The 22,030-nt window shown below is 38.1% G+C and overlaps 1 protein-coding gene across 2 annotated transcripts in view; it reads left to right on the forward strand.

Moving 5' to 3' along the window:
* SCAPER (S-phase cyclin A associated protein in the ER) overlaps positions 1 to 22,030 on the forward strand; it is a 524,869-nt gene that overhangs the window by 33,526 nt on the left and 469,313 nt on the right. For both annotated transcript variants that reach the window (XM_082735980.1, XM_082735981.1), the window contains exon 5: positions 4,187 to 4,384. In XM_082735980.1, the coding sequence (XP_082592106.1) occupies positions 4,187 to 4,384 (198 nt within the window). The remainder of the gene's footprint in view (positions 1 to 4,186; positions 4,385 to 22,030) is intronic.

Below are 22,030 nucleotides of genomic sequence, written 5' to 3' on the forward strand. Positions count from 1 at the left end.
AAACTCTGACATTTCTGATGATAGCATAGAAAACCTAAATGACCTTGGGTATGGTGATGACTTTTTAGGTAAAATACCAAAAGTAGTGATCCATGGAAGAAATAATTGGTAAGCTAGATTTTTTTTTTTTTTAAAGATTTTATTTATTTGACAGAGAGAGAGATCACAAGTAGGCAGAGAGGCAGGCAGAGAGAGAGAGAGAGGAGGAAGCAGGCTCCCTGCTGAGCAGAGAGCCCGATGCGGGACTCGATCCCAGGACTCTGAGATCATGACCTGAGCCGAAGGCAGCGGCTTAACCCACTGAGCCACCCAGGCGCCCGGTAAGCTAGATTTCACTAAAATTAAAAACTCTGCTTTACAAAAGACAGTGTCAAAAGAATGAGAAGACAGGCCACAAACAGGGAGAAAATACTTGCAAAAGACATACCTGATGAGGGATTGTTATCCAAAATATACAAAGAACTCTTAAAATTCAAAAATAAGATACAGTGTTATGTTAGTTTTAGGTATACTATATAGTGATTCGATACCGTATGTTAACTGTACTAGAATTAAAATAATAATAAAAAAACAAGCAACCTGATTAAAAAATAGGCCTAAGCCCTTAACCGATGCCTCACCAGAGAGGATAGATAGATGGCAAATAAGCATATGAAAAGATGCTCCATATCATATGGCATCAGAAATGCAGATTAAAGTAACAATGAGATATTACTACATATTCATTAGAATGGCCAAAATTAGGAATACTGGCAACACCAAATGCTGGTAAGAATGTGAAGCCACAGGAATTCTAATTCATTGCTGGTGAGAATTCACAATGGTACAGCCACTTGGCAGTTTATAAATTGCCAGTTTATAGAGTCTTCTAAAACTAAACATATGCTTACCATATAATCCAGCAGTCATACTCCTTGGTATTTACACAAAGGAGTTGAAAACTTATATCCTCACAAAAACCTGCACATGGATATTTATAGCTGCTTTATTCACAATTGTCAAAACTTGGGAGCAACCAAGATGTCCTTCAGTAGGTGAATGGATACCGAAACTGTAGTACATCCAGACAATGGACTATTCTTCATTGCTGAAAAGAAATGAGCTATCAAGCTATGAAAAGACATAGAGTAACCTTAAATGCATTATACTAAGTGAAAAAAGCCAACCTCAAAAGGCTATATACTGTTTCCAAATATACAGCATTCTGGAAAGGCAAAGCGATGGAGACAGTAAAAAGGTCAGTAGTGCCAGAGGGTCGGAGGTAGGGGTAGGGAGAGGGAAATAGGCAGAGCACAGAAGATTCTTAGTACAATCACAGTACTATGTATGATACTGTAATGATGGATACGTGTCATTATACATTTGTCCAAACCCATAAAATGAACAACACCAAGAGTAAACTGTAAGGTAAACTCTGAACTTTGGATGATTATGATGTGTCAGTGTTGGTACATCAAGAAAATACATGTTTGACTTTATGTGCCCATGCATTTTTCTGCAATAGGTCTATAAACATTTTTAGATTCTCAGAGGAGTCAGTGAGCCCTTCTGACAGAGACAAGTCAGAAATCTCAATTTCTTCCTTCCTCTTTCCCTTCACTTTTTCTCTTTCTCTCAAAAGTCATTGATTAAAACAATATAACATCATGGAATTCAGTTGTGTCTAACTTTTCCCACAAATTGAGATTGCTTTGTCTTCTTGAGTATCTTGGAAGTAGTAGTAAGCTGTAGTAATAGGATAGTTACCTGATTTTTGGCTTTATCACTTAGTGTGAGACCTGGGGCTCATTACTTAATTTAGCTAAGCCTCAGTTTTCTCTCCTGTAAAAAGGAGATAATAATGTTACCTATGATACAAAATTGCTTCAAAGTTTAAATCAAGTACAACTGTATGGAAAGCACTTAGCACAGTGCCTGGCACCTGGCAAGTGTGTCATGCATGTGAGATGCTGCTGCAATTACTATTATCACTGCTATTGTTTTTATCAGTGGTAGGAGCCCTATACTTTGGAACTGTATACTGACTTAACCTCTACAATTTGATTTGCCAGTCTACTCTTTCACAGATTTGACAATTTTGCCATTAGTTTATTCACATTTTTTTTTTTTATGAGCGTATTTCTTCTCTTTATCTTTCCCACTATAATCATACCTAACATTATTTGGGTACTAATTGTGTGCTTGGTGCTATGTAAAATGCTTTATTGTGTGCTTGGTGCTATGTAAAATGCTTTATGAACATGGGAAAAGTTGAAAGACTAGGTTCTGGTTCCAGTTCCACCACTCAACCTTTTGACTTGCAAAGAAATTCAATCTTTCTGAGCCTCAGTTTTGTTATTTACAATGGGAATAATATTTGTCCTGTCTTCAGTTTATTGTAATGATTAAATGAGATAATGTATTCAGAATTCCTTCATATATGAATAAGCATGCAAGTATAAAGTATTATCATTTTGGCAAAGTTAAGTATCAAATTTGTGTAGCACATTGCCTTTCAGATGGAATTATGTAACTGTAGTTTTTGTCTTACTGGCATCTTTCTTTGTAAAAGCTTCACCTAGAGCAATCACAAAGAATAGAGACATTTTAACCTGGACGCAATGGTGCCTATTTTACATTGTAAGAAAGGTTGGTAAAATATTTGATGCATGATAAATACGTAAATGGGTGAAACTGAGTGAGAGTACTTTTGAGAATTCCTTAAGATTAGAGTCTAAATTCACAGGAAGTTACTAACATTTTGCTGATCATGAAGAAGGTAAAATTGGGAAACCTCTCAAGTTAATTTTAACTTTGGATGGTATAGGAGGAGAAATGAGGTAGTCTGGAATATCTGGCCAAGCACTGGCAGCACAGGCCTGAGGCAGTATACTGGTAAGCCGCCAGTGTTATTGTAGAGCTCTAATGGGAAGATGGTCTTCTGTGGTTAGATGATCTTTGACAAATGAGTTATTAGCCTTGGGGCCTGTTTTCTAAACTGTAAAGTGGAGCTAATAATACCTACTTTAAAGATTGTGTGAAGGAGGTTAGAAATTTTGTGTCGTTGATTTATGATCTATAATCCTGTATAAATGGTCAGTTGTCAGAGTTATCAGGAGAGTGGACAGAATTAAGCTTTACTTCAGGACAGATGCTGTCTGAATGGGATTTTGAATTTGGTTTAATGCAAGGAGGGGATATTTGCCATTATAATAAAATTATTTATACTAGGGCTGTAAAGAACTTGGAGAGCAATTGAGGCAATGGTTTTATGGATTGTTGACATTACTTTAAATTTTATTGCTTGAGTATTGAGAATTTGTGCCTGGACCATGGCTATTGCATAAAATATTTGCTAATTTTCATTTGTGAAATCTGGCAACCCTGTCTGGATGGGGGACTTTGGAGGGAGGACAAGTAACTCCATTTTAGCCTCTCCAGCGTGTATGTATCTGTGTGCATACATGTGTTATGTGTGCTTCCTTTTTGGTGGTATACATTCTATATAAATCAATGATTGGCTATAAAAGATTGAAGTTTAGGAATCACTTATATTGAAGGCCAAAGCCTAGAACAAAGCAGGAGGGCATTAACCTGTATTTCAGATACTCTCCACTCTGGGGCTCTCCTATGAAAAAGAAAAACAAGCAAACAGGAATGATACACACACATACAAAACAACCCAAAGAAACCTGGGATTGTTTGTTGCTCTAACTGTAGTAGAGGGTTAGTATTTATTTATTTTTCAGCTTAAGTAGCCAAAGAGAGATAAGCAACTCTTTTGGACTTCTAGTCAGAAGCTTTAGGTTTGCATTTTGAATTTCAGTCTTTATGTAAACTACATGCTTTTTAGTGGAATGATTCTGTGGTACAGTCTGAAAAACTATAGAATGTAATCTTTATTTTCAAAGTTTGCCTGTGCAACTGAGGAAAGAGTGGGTCCTTTAGTGCTTATTTTTTGACTAAGGGTCTGTTCACTGTTGAAGCCATGCTAATCTTCAGTAAGACATGTCTGAACTAAAAAAATGACCTTACAAACCTGCTTTTAAGATGAGAAGCTTTGTTTTGATAAATTTAGTGTGATATAAGATAAAAAGAAGAATGTCCATTTTTAAGTATTTATTTTGAAAAATGTGTTTTATACAAAGATCAAATCCCTGGAGGCTTTTAAGAAATATTTTTTTAATGTTTTGTTTTATTTCACCAGAATGCTGCGGTAGACTGTAAAATAGCATCATCTACAACTGGAGATAAACACTTTGATAAAAGTCCCACTAAAACAAGGCATCCTCGCAAAATTGACCTAAGAGCTAGATACTGGGCATTTCTTTTTGACAATCTTCGTCGAGCAGTAGATGAAATCTATGAAACTTGTGAATCAGATCAGAGTGTGGTAGAATGTAAGGTAAGGTTTGCTTTGAGACTTTGTAATCCATCTAAAGCTAAATTCTCCAATTTTTATTAACCTGACCATATCATTTAACTCAATATGTAATACTGTATTATTCAGTGTAGTCACAATGCTGTGCATTAGATCCCTACAACTTACTCATCTTACAACTGAAAGTTTGACCAACATCTATTTTCCCCATTCCTTGGAAACACTATTCTACCCTCCTTCTATGAGTGCTTCAGGTTTTTTTGGTTTTGATTTTTTTGAGTACTCTTGTGTTTTGCGTTATCTAAATGTGTAATGTTCTGTGTAAGATTTGGTACAAAGCAAGATTTGGTACATAGTCCTGAGCAAGAAATAAAAAAAGATGGATATGCACACACACAACCATGACACACAAAATTATTTTAAAGATCTCTCTTATCTGCATTGTCTAGTACTGTAGGTGGCACTAGTGAGATTTTCACATTCTTTGGTTTCATGTTTAATGTCTTTAATTGGACATTGCTTCCTTTCTGCTGAGATACTTATCACTCTTCTAATTCACTCTGGTTATGGAAAAGTGAGATTGATGTCTAACCATAAACAATCCTGGGTGGGATTGGGATGTCATTGTAAGGTGTATTTTCTAATTTCATATAACATTGTGTTTGTAATAGGATATTAGATACATAGTGCATCTGTCTGTGAAAATTCACTAAAAAGCCCAGTCTTTTAGAAAATAGAAACTATACACTATATTACTTTATACTGAATGAAATTATTTTGATAAAAACTAGAGTGGAAAAAAAAAAACTAGAGTGATTTATCATCATAGACGTATTACACAGCTTGTGTTTCTACAATGAACAGGATTGAAAACCCTGGCATTCATTATTTAACCTATGAAATATATGAAGGGTCAAAGAAAAGTTACATGTTGAAACAGCAGCTGTGTTTCCTCTAAAATTGGAAACAGCTTAGAATAGCCTAAAAATATGGTTCATCAGATGCAGGTATCAGAATGAACAGTAATTGAAATCCTCCAAATTTAGTTTGGTTGTCACAAGTAATATTGAAAGCTGGGATGGCAATCCTTATATCAGACAAATTAGATTTTAAACCAAAGACCAATAGGAGATGAGGAAGTACACTATTTTATAAGTAAAGGGTCTATCCAACAAGAAGATCTAACAGTTGTAAATATTTATGCCCCTAACATAGGAGCAGTGAATTATATAAACCAATTAATAACATAATTAAGCACATCGATAATGATACAATTATAGTAGGAGACTTTAACATACCACTTAGTGCAGTAGACAGATCATCTAAGCAGATGATCACCAAGGTAACAAGGGCTTTGAATGACACACTGGACCAGATGGACTACACAGATACATTCAGAGCATTCCATCCTAAAGCAACAGAATACACATTCTTCTTGAGTGCACATGAAACATTGTCCAGACTAAATCACATACTACATCGCAAATCAGGTTTCAACTGGTATGAGACCTGATCCCAAAAGATTGGGATCATTCCCCACATATTTTCAGACCACAAAGCTTTGAAAGTGGAACTCAGTCACAAGAGGAATTTTGGAAATAACTCAGATATATGGAGGCTAAAGAGCATCCTACTAAAGAATGAATGGATCAAGCAGGAAATTAAAGAAGAATTTAAAAAGTTCATGGAAACAAATGAAAATGAAAACACAACTGTTCAAAACCTTTGGGATGCAGCAAAGGTGGTCAGTCCTAAGAGGGAAGTATATTGCAATACAAGAAACAAAGAAGGTCTCAAATGCACAAGAAAACCTAATCCTTAAATGGAGAATGAACAGCAAATAAAGCCTAAGCTCAGCAGGAGAAGAGAAATAATAAAGATTAGAGCAGAAAATAATGAAATAGAAACCAAAAGAATAGTAGAACAGATCAACAAAACCAGGAACTTGTTCTTTGAAAGAATAAACAAGATTGATAAACCCCTAGCCAGACTTACCAAAAAGAAAAGAGAAAGGACCCAAATAATAAAATCATGAATGAAAGAGGAGAGATTGCAGCAAATACTGTAGAAATACAAACAATTACAAGAACATATTATGAGGGGCACCTGGGTGGCTCAGTGGGTTAAGCCTCTGCCTTCAGCTCAGGTCATGATCCCAGGTGGGATCGAGCCCTGAATTGGTCTCTTTGCTTGGCGGGGAGCCTGCTTTCCCCTCTCCCTCTCTGCCTGCCTCTCTGCCTATGTGTGATCTCTGTCTGTCAAATAAATTAATAAAATCTTAAGAAAAATTATGAACAACTATATGCCAAAAAATTAGGCAATCTGGAAGAAATGGATGCATTCCTAGAAATATATAAACTACCAAAACTGAACCAGGAAGAAATACAACACGTGAACATACCCATAACCACCAAGGAGATTGAAGCAGTAGTCAAAAATCTCCCAATAAAGAGTCCAGAGCTGGATGGCTTCCCAGGAAAATTCTACCAAACATTAAAAGAAGAATTAATACCTATTCTGAAGCTGTTTCAAAAACTAGAGATGGAAGGAAAACTTCCAGACTCATTCTGTGTGGCCAGCATTACCTTGATCCCAAAGCCAGAGAAAGACCTGACCAAAAAGAATTATAAACCGATATCCCTGATGAACATGGATGCAAAAAATTCTCACCAGGATTCTAGCCAATAGGATCCAGCAGTACATTAAAAGGAGTATTCACCATGACCAACTGGGATTTATTCCTGGGGTGCAAGGGTGGTTCAACATCTGTAAATCAATCAGTGTGATACACTAAATAAAAGGACAAGAACCATATGATCCTCTCAATAGATGTAGAAAAAGAATTTGACGAAGTACAGCATTCTTTCTTGATTAAAACTCTTCACAATGTAGGGACAGAGGGAATATACCTCAACGTTGCAAAGGCCATATATTAAAAGCCCACAGCAAATATCATACTCAAAGGGGAAAAACTAAGAGCTTTTCCTCTGAGGTCAAGAACCCAGCAGGAATTTCCACTATGACCACTTTTTTTTTTTTTAATTTTTTTAAAATATTTTATTTATTTATTTGACAGAGAGAAATCACAAGTAGATGGAGAGGCAGGCAGAGAGAGAGAGAGAGGGAAGCAGGCTCCCTGCTGAGTAGAGAGCCGGATGCGGGACTCAATCCCAGGACCCCGAGATCATGACCTGAGTCGAAGGCAGTGGCTTAACCCACTGAGCCACCCAGGTGCCCCCCCCTTTTTTTAAGATTTTATTTATTTATTTGACAGAGAGAAATTACAAGTACACTGAGAGGCAGGCAGAGAGAGAGAGAGAGAGAAGGAAGCAGGCTCCCTGCTGAGCAGAGAGCCCGACGCGGGACTCGATCCCAGGACCCTGAGATCATGACCTGAGCCGAAGGCAGCGGCTTAACCCACTGAGCCACCCAGTTGTTGTTGTTCAACATAGTAATAGAAGTCCTAGCCCCAGCAATCAGACAACAAAAAGAAATAAAACACATCCGAATCAGCAAAGAAGTCGTCAAACTCTTATTCTTTGCAGATGATGTGATAATCTGTGGAAAGCCTGAAAGACTCAATCCCCAAATTGCTAGAACTCATACAGGAAATCAGCAACGTGGCAGGATATAAAATAAATGCACAGAAGTCAGTTGCATTCCTTTACACTAGCAATGAGACAGAAGAAAGAGAAGTTAAACAATCCCATTTACAGTTTCACCCAAAACCATAACGTGCCTAGGAATAAACCTAACCGGAGAGGCAAAGGATCTGTACTCAGAAAACTATGGAACACTCATGAAAGAAATTGAGGAAGACACAAAAAAAGGAAAAACGTGCCATGCTCATGGACAGAAGAATATTGTGAAAATGTCTGTGCTACCTAGAGCAGTATATGTATTCAATCCCTATCAAAATACTATCAACTTTTTTTTCTCTACAGAGCTGGAACAAATAATTTTAAAAGACCCCAAGTAGCCAAAGCAATCCTGAAAAAGAAAACCAAAGCTGGTGGCATCACAATTCCAGACTTCAAGCTCTATTACAAAGCTCTAATCATCAAACTAGTATGGTACTGATAACACAGATGCATAGATCAGTGTAACAGAATAGAGAACCCAGAAATGGACCCTCAACTCTATGATCAGCTAATCTTGGACAAATCAAGAAAGAATATCCAATGGAGAAAAGACAGTCTCTTCAACAAATGTTGTTGGGAAAATTGGACAGCCACATGCAAAAGAATGAAACTGGACCATTTCCTTACACCGTACACAAAAATAGACTCAAAAATGGAGGATGAAAGACCTAAATGTGAGACAGGAATCCATCAGAATCCTAGAGAATACATGCAGCAACCTCTTTGACCTTGGCCACAGCAACTTCTTGTTAGACAAGTGTCCAAAGGGAAGGGAAAAAGGCCATGAACTATTGGGACTTCATTAAGATAAAAAGCTTTTGCACAGCAAAGGAAACAGTTGACAAAACCAAAAGATAACCAACAGAATGGGAAAAGATATTTGCAAATGACCTATCAGATAAAGGGCTCATATCCAAAATCTGTAAAGAAGTTACTGAGCTCAACACCCCCCCAAAACAATCCAATCAAGAAATGGGCAGAAGGCGTGAAAAGATGTTTCTCCAAGGAAGACATATGAATGACCAACATACACATGAAAAATGCTCTCTACCACTCAGCATCAGGAAAATACAAATCAAAACCACAGTGAGATACCACCTCACACCAGTCAGAATGGCTAAAGTTAACAGGTCAGGAAATAACAAATGTTGGTGAGGATGGAGAGAAAGGGGAACCCTCTTATAGTGTTGGTGGGAATGCAAGCTGGTGCAGGCATCCTGGAAAACAGTATGGAGGTTTCTCAAAAGTTGAAAATAGAGCTACCTTAATTGCACTACTGGGTATTTATCCCAAAGATATAAATGTAGTGATTCGAAGGGGCACCTGAGCAGCAATGTTTATAGCAGGAATATCCACAGTAGCCAAACTATGGAAAGAGCCCGGATGTCCATTGACAGATGAATGGATAAAGAAGATGGGTTGTGTGTGTGTGTGTGTGCGTATATACATATATATGTATATGTATATATATACTGGATATGTGTACACACATATACGAATAAACACACACAATGGAATACTACTCAGTCATCAAAAAATGAAATCATGGGGTGCCTGGGTGGCTTAGTCAGTTGAACATCTCCCTTTGGCTTGGGTCATGGTCCCAGGGTCCTGGGATTGAGCCCCACATCAGCAGGGAGTCTCCTTTTGCCTCTCTGCTTGCTGCTCCCCTTGCTTGTGCTTTCTCTCTCTGTGAAATAAATAAAATCTAAAAAATATCATGCCATTTGTAACAATGTGCATGGAACTAGAGAATATTATGCTAAGTGAAATAAGTCAATCAGAGAAAGACAATTATATGATCTCAGTCCTATGTGGAATTTAAGAAATGAAACAGAAAATGAAGAAAAAGGATAAAATAATTAAGACAATACCAGGGAGGGAGACAAACCGTAGGAGACTCTTAATCATTGGAAACAAACTGGGGCTTGCTGGAGGGGAGAGGGGTGGGGGGTGGAGTAACTGGTTGATGGACACATGATGGAATGAGCAATGGGTATTATATAAGACTGATGAATTGGGGCGCCTGGGTGGCTCAGTGGGTTAAAGCCTCTGCTTTCGGCTCAGGTCATGATACCAGAGTCCTGGGACCTAGCCCTGCATTGGGCTCTCTGCTCAGCAGGGAGCCTGCTTCCCTTCCTCTCTCTCTGCCTGCCTCTCTGCCTACTTGTGATCTCTGTCTGTGAAATAAATAAATAAATAAATAAATCTTAAAAAAAAAAAAAGGCTGATGAATCACTGACCTGTATCTCTGAAACTATTAATATATGTTAATTAATTGAATTTAAATGGGCAAAATCTCATAAAAAAAGAGAAAGGTATGACATGCAATAAAAAGTGATATCACATAACTGTGAAGACTGTGACACAACAAACATATATATACTCTCATTGTTTCACACAGTCATTTAACATCTATTCACTGAGCATTTAATATGTTCCAGTTTCAGTACCAAGAATTGATGACAGAAGGATACAAAACAGTGGCGCTTTGGGGCACCTGGGTGGCTCAGTGGGTTAAAGCCTCTTCCGTCGGCTCAGATCATGATCTCAGGGTCCTGGGATCTAGCCCTGCATTGGTCTCTGCTCAGCAGGGAGCCTGCTTCCTCCCTCTCTCTCTGCCTGCCTCTCTGCCTACTTGTGATCTCTGACAGATAAATAAATAAAATCTAAAAACAACAACAACCCCCCCCCACACACACAAACCAAAACCCAATGGAGCTTTAACTAGACAGAGAGCTCAGTGTCTAACAGAGACAGATATAAAACTAAAAATACATGGGGTGCCTGGGTGGCTCAGTGGGTTAAGCCACTGCCTACGGCTCAGGTCATGATCTCAGGGATATTTCAAATACTTGGTATGCATTTTGCCTCCATCGTCTGTCAGATACTCAGATATTTTGAAGTCTTTCACTACTATTGCAATTTCTTCAACATCTCTCTTAATTTCTAAGAATTTTTGTTACACATTTTGCTGTCTTATTATTACTTGTGTAAAGGATTATAAGAGGTTAACTTTCATTATAAGTTTAACATTTTCTCAATATAAAAATGATCCCATTGTACAGTTTAATGTTTTTCTTCGTGATTTCTATTTTGTGTGATATTAATATTATAATTTTTTGTTGTTGTTTGCTCAATTTGCCCGTTACCCTTTAGCTCAGGTATTGAAATTTGCCACAGAGAACAGAGAACATGAGATTTTCCATGGAGATAGCAGGTTAAGAGTTCACCTGTTCTTTAATAGGAGTAGGCTTTTTTTACCTCACCATTGTCTAACATCCATCACCACACATAGTCAAAAATTTTTTTTGTTTTGTTTTTATGATGAGAGCTTTTAAGAGCTACTGTCTTGGGAACTTTTAAATATGTAATATAGTATTATTAACTATAGTCATTATGCTGTACATTAATCCCAGGACTTAATATTTTTGTAACAGGAAGTTTGCTCCTTTTTAAAGAAGATTTTATTCATTCATTCATTCATTCATTCACTAACTCATTTATAAGTGAGCGCTCACGTGCGTGAGTGAGGGAGGAATGGCAGGGGAAAGAGTTGGAGGAGGAGGAAAAAACCTCAAGCAGGTTCTGTGCTGAGTGAGGGGCTCAATCTTAAGACCCTGAGATCATGACCGAAGCCAAAACCAAGAGTCGGATGTTTAACCCATTGAGCCACTCATGTGCCCTGGCAAGTTTTTTTTTTTTTTTTAATTTTTTATTTTTTAGAAACATATAATATATTTTTATCCCCAGGGGTACAGGTCTGTGAATCGCCAGGTTTACACACTTCACAGCACTCACCAAAGCACATACCCTCCTCAATGTCCATAACCCCACCCCATTTCTCCCAACCCCCCTCCCCCCAGCAACCCTCAGTTTGTTTTGTGAGATTAAGAGTCACTTATGGTTTGTCTCCTTCCCAATCCCATGTTGTTTCATTTTTTCTTCTCCTACCCCCTTAAGCCCCCATGTTGCATCACCACTTTCTCATGTCAGGGAGATCATATGATAGTTGTCTTTCTCCGATTGACTTATTTCGCTAAGCATGATACGCTCTAGTTCCATCCACGTTGTCGCTAATGGCAAGATTTCATTTCTTTTGATGGCTGCATAGTATTCCATTGTGTATATATTACCACATTCTTTATCCATTCATCTGTTGATGGACATCTAGGTTCTTTCCATAGTTTGGCTATTGTGGACATTGCTGCTATAAACATTTGGGTGCACGTGCCCCTTCAGATTACTAAGTTTGTATCTTTCGGGTAAATACCCAGTAGTGCAATTGCTGGGTCATAGGGCAGTTCTATTTTCAACATTTTGAGGAACCTCCATGCTGTTTTCCAGAGTGGCTGCACCAGCTTGCATTCCCACCAACAGTGTAGGAGGGTTCCCCTTTCTCCGCATCCTCGCCAGCATCTGTCATTTCCTGACTTGTTGATTTTAGCCATTCTGACTGGTGTGAGGTGATATCTCATTGTGGTTTTGATTTGTATTTCCCTGATGCCGAGTGATATGGAACACTTTTTCATGTGTCTGTTGGCCATCTGGATGTCTTCTTTGCAGAAATGTCTGTTCATGTCCTCTGCCCATTTCTTGATTGGATTATTTGTTCTTTGGGTGTTGAGTTTGCTAAGTTCTTTATAGATTTTGGACACTAGTCCTTTATCTGATATGTCGTTTGCAAATATCTTCTCCCATTCTGTCAGTTGTCTTTTGGTTTTGTTAACTGTTTCCTTTGCTGTGCAAAAGCTTTTGATCTTGATGAAATCCCAATAGTTCATTTTTGCCCCTGCTTCCCTTGCCTTTGGTGATGTTCCTAGGAAGATGTTGCTGCGGCTGAGGTTGAAGAGGTTGCTGCCTGTGTTCTCCTCAAGGATTTTGATGGATTCCTTTCACACATTGAGGTCCTTCATCCATTTTGAGTCTATTTTCGTGTGTGGTGTAAGGAAATGGTCCAATTTCATTTTTCTGCATGTGGCTGTCCAATTTTCCCAGCACCATTTATTGAAGAGGCTGTCTTTTATCCATTGGACATTCTCTCCTGCTTTGTCGAAGATTAGTTGACCATAGAGATGAGGGTCTATTTCTGGGCTTTCTATTCTGTTCCATTGATCTATGTGTCTGTTTTTGTGCCAGTACCATGCCGCCTTGATGATGACAGCTTTGTAATAGAGCTTGAAGTCTGGAATTGTGATGCCACCAACTTTGACTTTCTTTTTCAATATTCCTTTGGCTATTCGAGGTCTTTTCTGGTTCCATATAAATTTTAGGATTATTTGTTCCATTTCTTTGAAAAAGATGGATGGTACTTTGATAGGAATTGCATTAAATGTGTAGATTGCTTTAGGTAGCAAAGACATTTTCACAATATTTATTCTTCCAATCTAGGAGCATGGAACATTTTTCCATTTCTTTGTGTCTTCCTCAATTTCTTTCATGAGTACTTTATAGTTTTCTGAGTATAGATTCTGTGCCTCTTTGGTTAGGTTTATTCCTAGGTATCTTATGGTTTGGGGTGCAATTGTAAATGGGATTGGCCCCTTAATTTCTCTTTCTTCTCTCTTGTGGTTGGTGTAGAGAAATGCAATTCCTTTCTGTGCATTGATTTTATATCCTGACACTTTACTGAATTCCTGTACAAGTTCTAGCAGTTTTGGAGTGGAGCCTTTTGGGTTTTCCATGTATAGTTAGTATCATATCATCTGCAAAGAGTGATAGTTTGACTTCTTTGCCGATTTGGATGCCTTTAATTTCCTTTTGTTTTCTGATTGCTGAGGCTAGGACTTCTAGTACTATGTTGAATAGCAGTGGTGATAATGGACATCGCTGCCATGTTCCTGACCTTAGCGGAAAAGCTTTCAGTTTTTCTCCCTCCATTGAGAATGATATGTGCAGTGGGTTTTTCATAGATGGCTTTGATAATATTGAGATATGTGCCCTCTATCCCTACACTTTGAAGAGTTTTGATTAGGAAGGGATGCTGCACTTTGTCAAATGCTTTTTCAGCATCTATTGAGAGTATCATATGGTTCTTGTTCTCTCTTTTATTGATGTGTTGTATCACATTGAGTGATTTGCGGATGTTGAACCAACCTTGCAGCCCTGGAATAAATCCCACTTGGTCGTGGTGAATAATCCTTTTAATGTACTGTTGAATCCTATTGGCTAGTATTTTGTTGAGTATTTTCGCATCTGTGTTCATCAAGGATATTGGTCTATAGCTCTCTTTTTTGATGGGATCCTTGTCTGGTTTTGGGATCAAGGTGATGCTGGCCTCATAAAATGAGTTTGGAAGTTTTCCTTCCATTTCTATTTATTGGACCAGTTTCAGGAGAATAGGAATTAGTTCTTCTTTAAATGTTTGGTAGAATTACCCCGGGAAGCTGTCTGGCCCCAGGCTTTTGTTTGTTTGGAGATTTTTAATGACTGTTTCAATTTCCTTACTGGTTATGGGTCTGTTCAGGCTTTCTAATTCTTCCTGGTTGAGTTGTGGTAGTTTATATGTTTCTAGGAATGCATCCATTTCTTCCAGATTGTCAAACTTGTTGGCATAGAGGTGCTCATAGTATGTTCTTATAATATTTTTTATTTCTTTGGTGTTAGTTGTGATCTCTCCTCTTTCATTCATGATTTTATTTATTTGGGTCCTTTCTCTTTTCTTTTTGATAAGTCGGGCCAGGGGTTTATCAATTTTATTAATTCTTTCAAAGAACCAGCTCCTAGTTTCATTGATTTGTTCTATTGTTTTTTTGGTTTCTATTTCATTGATTTCTGCTCTGATCTTTATGATTTCTCTTCTGCTGGGCTTAGGTTTTCTTTCTTGTTCTTTCTCCAGCTCCTTTAGGTGTAGGGTTAGGTTGTGTACCTGAGACCTTTCTTGTTTCTTGAGAAAAGCTTGTACCTCTATATATTTTCCTCTCAGGACTGCCTTTGATGTGTCCGACAGATTTTGAACCGTTGTGTTTTCATTATCATTTGTTTCCATGATTTTTTTCAATTCTTCTTTAATTTCCTGGTTGACCCATTCATTCTTTAGAAGGATGCTGTTTAGTTTCCATGTAGTTGGATTCTTTCCAAACTTCCTCTTGTGGTTGAGTTCTAGCTTCAGAGCATTGTGGTCTGAAAATATGCAGGGAATGATCCCAATCTTTTGATACCGGTTGAGTCCTGATTTAGGACCGAGGATGTGATCTATTCTGGAGAATGTTCCCTGTGCACTAGAGAAGAATGTGTATTCTGTTGCTTTGGGATGAAATGTTCTGAATATATCTGTGATGTCTATCTGGTCCAGTGTGTCATTTAAGGCCATTATTTCCTTGCTGATCTTTTGCTTGGATGACCTTTCCATTTCAGTGAGGGGAGTGTTAAAGTCCCCTACTATTATTGTGTTATTGTTGATGTGTTTCTTTGATTTTGTTATTAATTGGTTTATATAGTTGGCTGCTCCCATGTTGGGGGCATAGATATTTAAAATTGTTAATCTTGTTGGACAGACCCTTTGAGTATGATATAGTGTCCTTCCTCATCTCTTATTATACTCTTTCACTTAATATCTAATTGATCTGATATAAGGATTGCCACTCCTGCTTTCTTCTGATGTCCATTAGCATGGTATATTCTTTTCCACCCCCTCACTTTAAATCTGGACGTGTCTTTGGGCTTAAAATGAGTTTCTTGTAGGCAACATATAGATGGTTTTTTTTTTTTTTTATCCATTCTGATACCCTGTGTCTTTTGATGGGGCATTTAGCCCATTAACATTCAGGGTAACTATTGAGAGATATGAATTTATTGCCATTGTATTGCCTGTAAGGTGACTGTTATTGTATATTGTCTCTGTTCCTTTCTGATCTACCACTTGTAGGCTCTCTCTTTGCTTAGAGGACCCCTTTCAATATTTCCTGGAGAGCTAGTTTGGTGTTTGCAAGTTCTTTCAGTTTTTGTTTGTCCTGGAAGCTTTTAATCTCTCCTTCTATTTTCAATGATAGCCTAGCTGGATATAGTATTCTTGCCTGCATGTTTTTCTCGTTTAGTGCTCTGAATATATCATGCCAGCTCTTTCTGGCTTGCCAGGTCTCTGTGGATAAGTCTGCTGCCAATCTAATATTTTTACCATTGTATGTTACAGACTTCTTTTCTTGGGCTGCTTTCAGGATTTTCTAAATTTTACTATTAGGTGACGGGGTGTGGGCCTATTCTTATTGTTTTTGAGGGGCATTTTCTGAGCCTCCTGAATTTTGATGCTTGTTCCCTTTGCCATATTGGGGAGATTTTCTCCCAATAATTCTCTCCAGTATACATTCTCCCCTCTCTCTTTCTTCTTCTTCTGGAATCCCAATTATTCTAATGATGTTTCGTCTTATGGTGTCACTTAGCTCTCGAATTCTCCCCTTGTGGTCCAGTAGCTATTTGTCCCTCTTTTGCTCAGCTTCTTTATTCTCTGTCATTTGGTCTTCTATATCACTAATTCTTTCTTCTGCCTCATTTATCCTAGCAGTGAGAGCCTCCATTTTTGATTGCACCTCATGAATAGCTTTTTTGATTTCAACTTGGTTAGATTTTAGTTCTTTTATTTCTCCAGAAAGGGCTTTTATATCTCCCGAGAGGGTTTCTCTCATATCTTCCATGCCTTTTTCGAGTCTGGCTAGAACCTTGAGAATTGTCATTTTGAACTCTAGATCTGACATATTACCAATGTCTGTATTGATTAGGTCCCTAGCCTTTGGTACTGCCTCTTGTTCTTTTTCTTGTGGTGAATTTTTCTGCCTTTTCATTTTGTCCAGATAAGAGTATATGAAGGAGCAAGTAAAATACTAAAAGGGTGTAGTGATTCTCAAGTGCCTTTGCCCCTGGCACAACCCCAGGAAAATATGCTTTAACCAAATCAGAAGAGATCCCAAATCGTGAGGGGGGAGAAAAGGGATAAAAAGAGGTTCAGAAAGAAAGAAAGAAAAAAAAATTAAAAAAAGAAAATGAATAAAGAAAAGTATAAAAAAGAAAAAAAATACATATTCGATAAACTAGTTAAAAAATGTTAAAAAAGAAAAGGGTAAAAGTTAAAAAAATTTTTATCAGAAGAAGAGAAAAAAAAATAAAAAAGAAAAAAAATTTAAATTAACTGCAAGACTAAAGAATCATAGGGATAAAGCCATGAGTTCTGTGCTTTGCTTTCTCCTCCTCTGGAATTCTGCTGCTCTCCTTGGTATTGAAACTGCACTCCTTGGTAGGTGAACTTGGTCTTGGCTGGATTTCTCGTTGATCTTCTGGGGGAGGTGCCTGTTTTAGTGGTTCTCTAGTGCCTTTGCCCCAGGCAGAATTGCACCGCCCTTATCAGGGGCCAGGCTAAGTAATCCGCTCGGGTTTGCTTTCAGGAGCTTTTGTTCCCTGAGCTCTTTCTGTAGAGTTCCGGAGGATGGGAATACAAATGGCGGCCTCCTGGTCTCCGGCCCGGAGGAGCCAAGAGCTTGGGGCCCCACTCCTCAGTGCGCCCTCAGAGAACAGCTCCCAGTTACTTCCGTCTGCCTGACCTCCGGCCGTGCTCCGAGCTCACCGAGCCTGCGACTGGTTCAAGATAACCCTAAGCTGTGAGCTCACTGTCTGCTCTGTCTCTGTAGCCAGCTTCCCCGTTCTAATACCTGTAAGCTCTGCGACACTCAGACACCCCCATCCTTCTGTGACCCCATGGGACCTGAGGCCACGCTGACCTGCGTGGGCTTCACCCCGGTTTAGCCTCAGAGCGATGTCCCTTGGCGGAACAGACTTTTAAAAGTCCTGATTTTGTGCTCCGTTGCTCCACTCCTTGCCGGTAGCCTGCCCCTCCCTCCGGGGTCTCTCTTCCCGTCGCTTTGGATTCACTTTTCTGCCAGTCCTACCTTTCAGAAAGTGGTTGTTTTTCTGTTTCTAGAATTGCTGTTCTTCTTCTCTTCGACCTGCCGATGGATTTGTAGTTGTTTGCAATCTTTAGATAAGCTATCTGGCTGATCTCCTGCTAGCTGAAGTAGTCTCAGCCTGCTACTTCTCCGCCATCTTGACTCCTTCCTGTCCTGGGAAGTTTGTACCTTTGGACACTTTCACCCATTGTGCCTACTCCCACCCCATTAATAATTGTCCTTTTCCTTATCTGTATCTGTTCTTCTGAGTCTTACTCTAGAGATTTCTTCTTTTTTGTGTTTCATTCATTTTAGGCTTACAATAAAATTTTGCTGTCTGATTGATTAAATAATTAATTTCTCTTATGTTTATAAGTTTACAAAATAGTTTGTGATTCAGTATTAAAGTTGTAGCGATAGATGAGTTTCATTTTAGTCTATTTAACATGACACTTAATTGATGATTTCCTCGTTGAGAAATCTTTGTTTCTTATACCTTGTTCTCATATAATCAGTAGAGCATAGATTATTTTTCTTTTGGTTATTTGGGAGAACTTAATAACTGGATTGTACAATTACCATGTCATAACTATTACTGGGGTTAGTTATACCCAAGTTATGAGCCTAGTTCTTAGGAGTAAGCCTCATACCATTTTATACCCTACTTTATTAATTGATTAATTTGTAAGTATGTTTTTAAAAATGTCATATTAATTTCAGGTGCACAATAGAGTAATTCAGCAGTTCCTTACATCACCTGTTGCTCATCTTGACAAGTATCCTCCTTAATCCTCATCACCTATATAACCCAACCCCCATTTCCTCCCCTCTGGTGACCATCACTTCTCTATAATTAAGAATCTGTTTCTTGGTTTCTCATTTTTTCGCCATTTTTATTCTGTTTTATTTCTAAAATTCCACATATTAGTGAAATCATAGGGCATTTGTCTTTCTCTGACTTATTTCACTTAGCATTATATTCTCTAGGTCCATCTATGTCATTGCAAATGGCAAGATTTTATCCTTTTTATAGCTGAATAGTATTCCTTTTTATGTTTATACCACATCTTTTTTATCCATTCAACTGATGGGATGCTTGGGGGGGGGGGCTTCCACATCTTGGTTGTTGTAACAATGCCGCTATAAACATAGTATTGCCTGTATCCCATTGAAATAGTGATTTTTTATTCTTTGGGTAAAGACCCAATGTTTAATTGCTGGATGGTAGGATAGTTCTATTTTTAACTTTTTGAGGAACCTCCATAGTGTCTTCCACAATGGCTGCACCAGTTTGCATTCCTACCAACAGAGTAAGAGGGTTCCTTTTTCTCCACATCCTTGCCAACACCTGTTGTTTCCTGTGTTGTTGATTTTAGCTGTTCTGACAGGTGTGAGGTGATACTTCATTGTAGTTTCGATTTGCATTTCCCTGGTGGTAAGTGATGGTGAACATCTTTTCATGTATGTGTTGACCATCTCTATGTCTTCTTTGGAGAAATGTCTGTTTGTGTCTTCTGGATTTTTTTGTTTTCTGGTTGTAGTAGAGGTTCTTTATGTATTTTGGAAATTAGCCCTTTATTGATTTTGTCATTCTCCATTGTCTTCTCCCATTCCACAGGTTGCCTTTTAGTTTTATTGATTGTTTCCTTTGCTCTGCAGAAGCTTTATACTTTGATGTAGTCTCAGTAGCTTATTTTTGCTTTTGTTTCCTTTGCTTTAGGAGATCTATCTAGAAAAAAAATGCTATGGCCTGTATCAAAGAGGTTACTGCCTGTAGTAACCTCTTTATGTTTTCAGGTCTCATGTTTTCAGGTCTCATGTTTAGGACCTTAATTCATTTTTTAAAAAAGATCTTATTTATTTATTTGACAGACAGAGATCACAAGTAGGCAGAGACACAGGCAGAGAGAGAGAGAGAGGAAGCAGGTTCCCTGCCACGTAGAGAGCCTGATGCGGGGCTCAATCCCAGGACCCTGAGACCACGACCAGAGTCGAAGGCAGAGGCTTTAACCCACTGAGTCACCCAGGCGCCCCACTTTAATTAATTTTTGAATTTACTTTTGTTTATGGTATAAGACAGTGGTTCAGTTTTCCTAACATTTGTTTGAAGGGACTGTCCTTTTCCCCTTGGACATTCTTTCCCCCTTTTTCGAAGATCAATTTACCATATAGTTGTGGGTTTATTTCTGGGTTTTTTGTTCTATTCCATTGATCTTGTGTCTGTTTTTGTGCCAGGACCATACTGTTTTGATTACTACAACTTTGTAACATAACCTGATGTCCAGAATTGTGATACCTCCAGCTTTGCTTTTTTGTTGTTGTTGTTGTTGTTGTTATTGTTTTATTTATTTCTTGTTTGTTTTGTTTTGTTTTGAGAGCAAGAGAGTACATGTATGGTGGGGAGGGAGTGGGCCAAATTGGGAGAAAGAGAATCCCAAGCAGGCTCCACACCCAGTATGGAACTTGATGCTGGGTTTGATTTTACCACCTTGAGATGATGACCTGAGCTGAAATCAGAATTCGGATGCTTAACCAACCCACTGAACCACCCAGGCACCTCTTTGCTTTTCTTTTTCAAGATTGCTTTGGCTATTCGGTGTCTTTTGTGGTTCTGTACAAATACTTAGAATTGTTCTAGTTCTATGAAAAATGCTGTTGGTGTTTTAATAGGGATTGCATTAAATATGTAGATTTCTTTGGCTAGTAGAAACGTTTTTAACGGTATTTGTTCTTCCAGCACATGAGCATAGGATCTTCAGTTTCTTTTGTTATTGTTTTATAGTGTTCAGAGTACAGTTCTTTCACCTCTTTTGTTAGATTTATTCCTAGGTATGTTGCTATTTTTGGTACAATTGTAAATAGGATTGTTTTCTTAATTTCTCTTTCTGCTGCTTCATTATTGGTGTATAGAAATACAACAGATTTCTGTACATTGGTTTTGTATTCTTTAGCTTTACTGAATTCATTTATCAGTTCAAACAGTTTTTTGGTGGAGTCTTTCAGGTTTTGTTTATATAGTGTCATGTCATGAGCAAATAGTGAAAGTTTGACCTCTTCTTACCAAAGCAGATGCCTTTTATTTTTTCTGTTGTCTGACTGTGGTGGCTAGGACTTTTCCAGGATTATGTTGAATAAATATGGTGAGAGTAGGCATCCTTGTTTTGTTCCTCACCTTAGGGGAAAAGTGCTTAGTTTTTCCCCACTGAGGATGGTGTTAGCTGTGGGTTTTTTATATATGACTTTTATTCTGTTGAGGTATATTCCCTCTAACCAATTTTGTTGAAGATTTTTATCAATAATGGATGTTGTACTTTGTTAAATGCTTTTTCTGCATTTATTGAAATGTACATATGGTTCTTATCCTTTCTCTTACTGATGTGATGATGTGTCACATTGTTTGATTTGCAAATATTGAACACCCTTACAACCCAGGAATAAATCCCACTCGATTGTGGTGAATTGTGTTTTTAATGTATTTTTGAATTTGGTTTGCTAGTATTTTATTGAGGACTTTTGCATCTGTGTTCATCAGGAATATTGGCCTGTAGTCCTTTTTTTTAGTGGTGTTTTATCCGGTTTTGGTATCAGGGTAATGCTGGTCTTACACAATAAACTTGGAAACTTTATTTCCCTTTCTTTTTTTTGAATGGTTTGAGAAGAATAGGTTTTAGCTTTTCTTTAAATGTTTGGTAGGATTCGCCTATATAGCAATCTGGTCTTGGACTTTTTTTTTTTTTTAAAGATTTTATTTATTTATTTCACAGACAGAGATCACAAGTAGGCAGAGAGGCTGGCAGAGAGGGAGGGTGGGGGGAAGCAGGCTCCCTGCTGAGCAGAGAGCCCGATGCAAGGGGGCTTGATCCCAGGACCCTGGGATCATGACCTGAGCCGAAGGCAGAGGCTTTAACGGACTGAGCCACCAAGGTGCCCCATAGTCTTGGACTTCTGTTTGTGGGAAGTGTTTATTTATTTTTCTTACTGATTTAATTTCTTTCCAGGTTATCCATCTGTTCACGTTTTCTGTTTATTCTTGTTTCAGTTTTGGTAGGTTATATGTTTCTAGGAATTTATCCATTTCTTATAGGTTGTCCAATTTGTTGGCGTATAGTTTTTCATAATACTGTCTTAAAATTGTTTGTATTTCTATGGTGTTGGTT

The sequence above is a fragment of the Mustela nivalis genome (genome assembly GCF_964662115.1).
Source record: "Mustela nivalis genome assembly, chromosome: 6".
NCBI lineage: Eukaryota > Metazoa > Chordata > Mammalia > Carnivora > Mustelidae > Mustela > Mustela nivalis.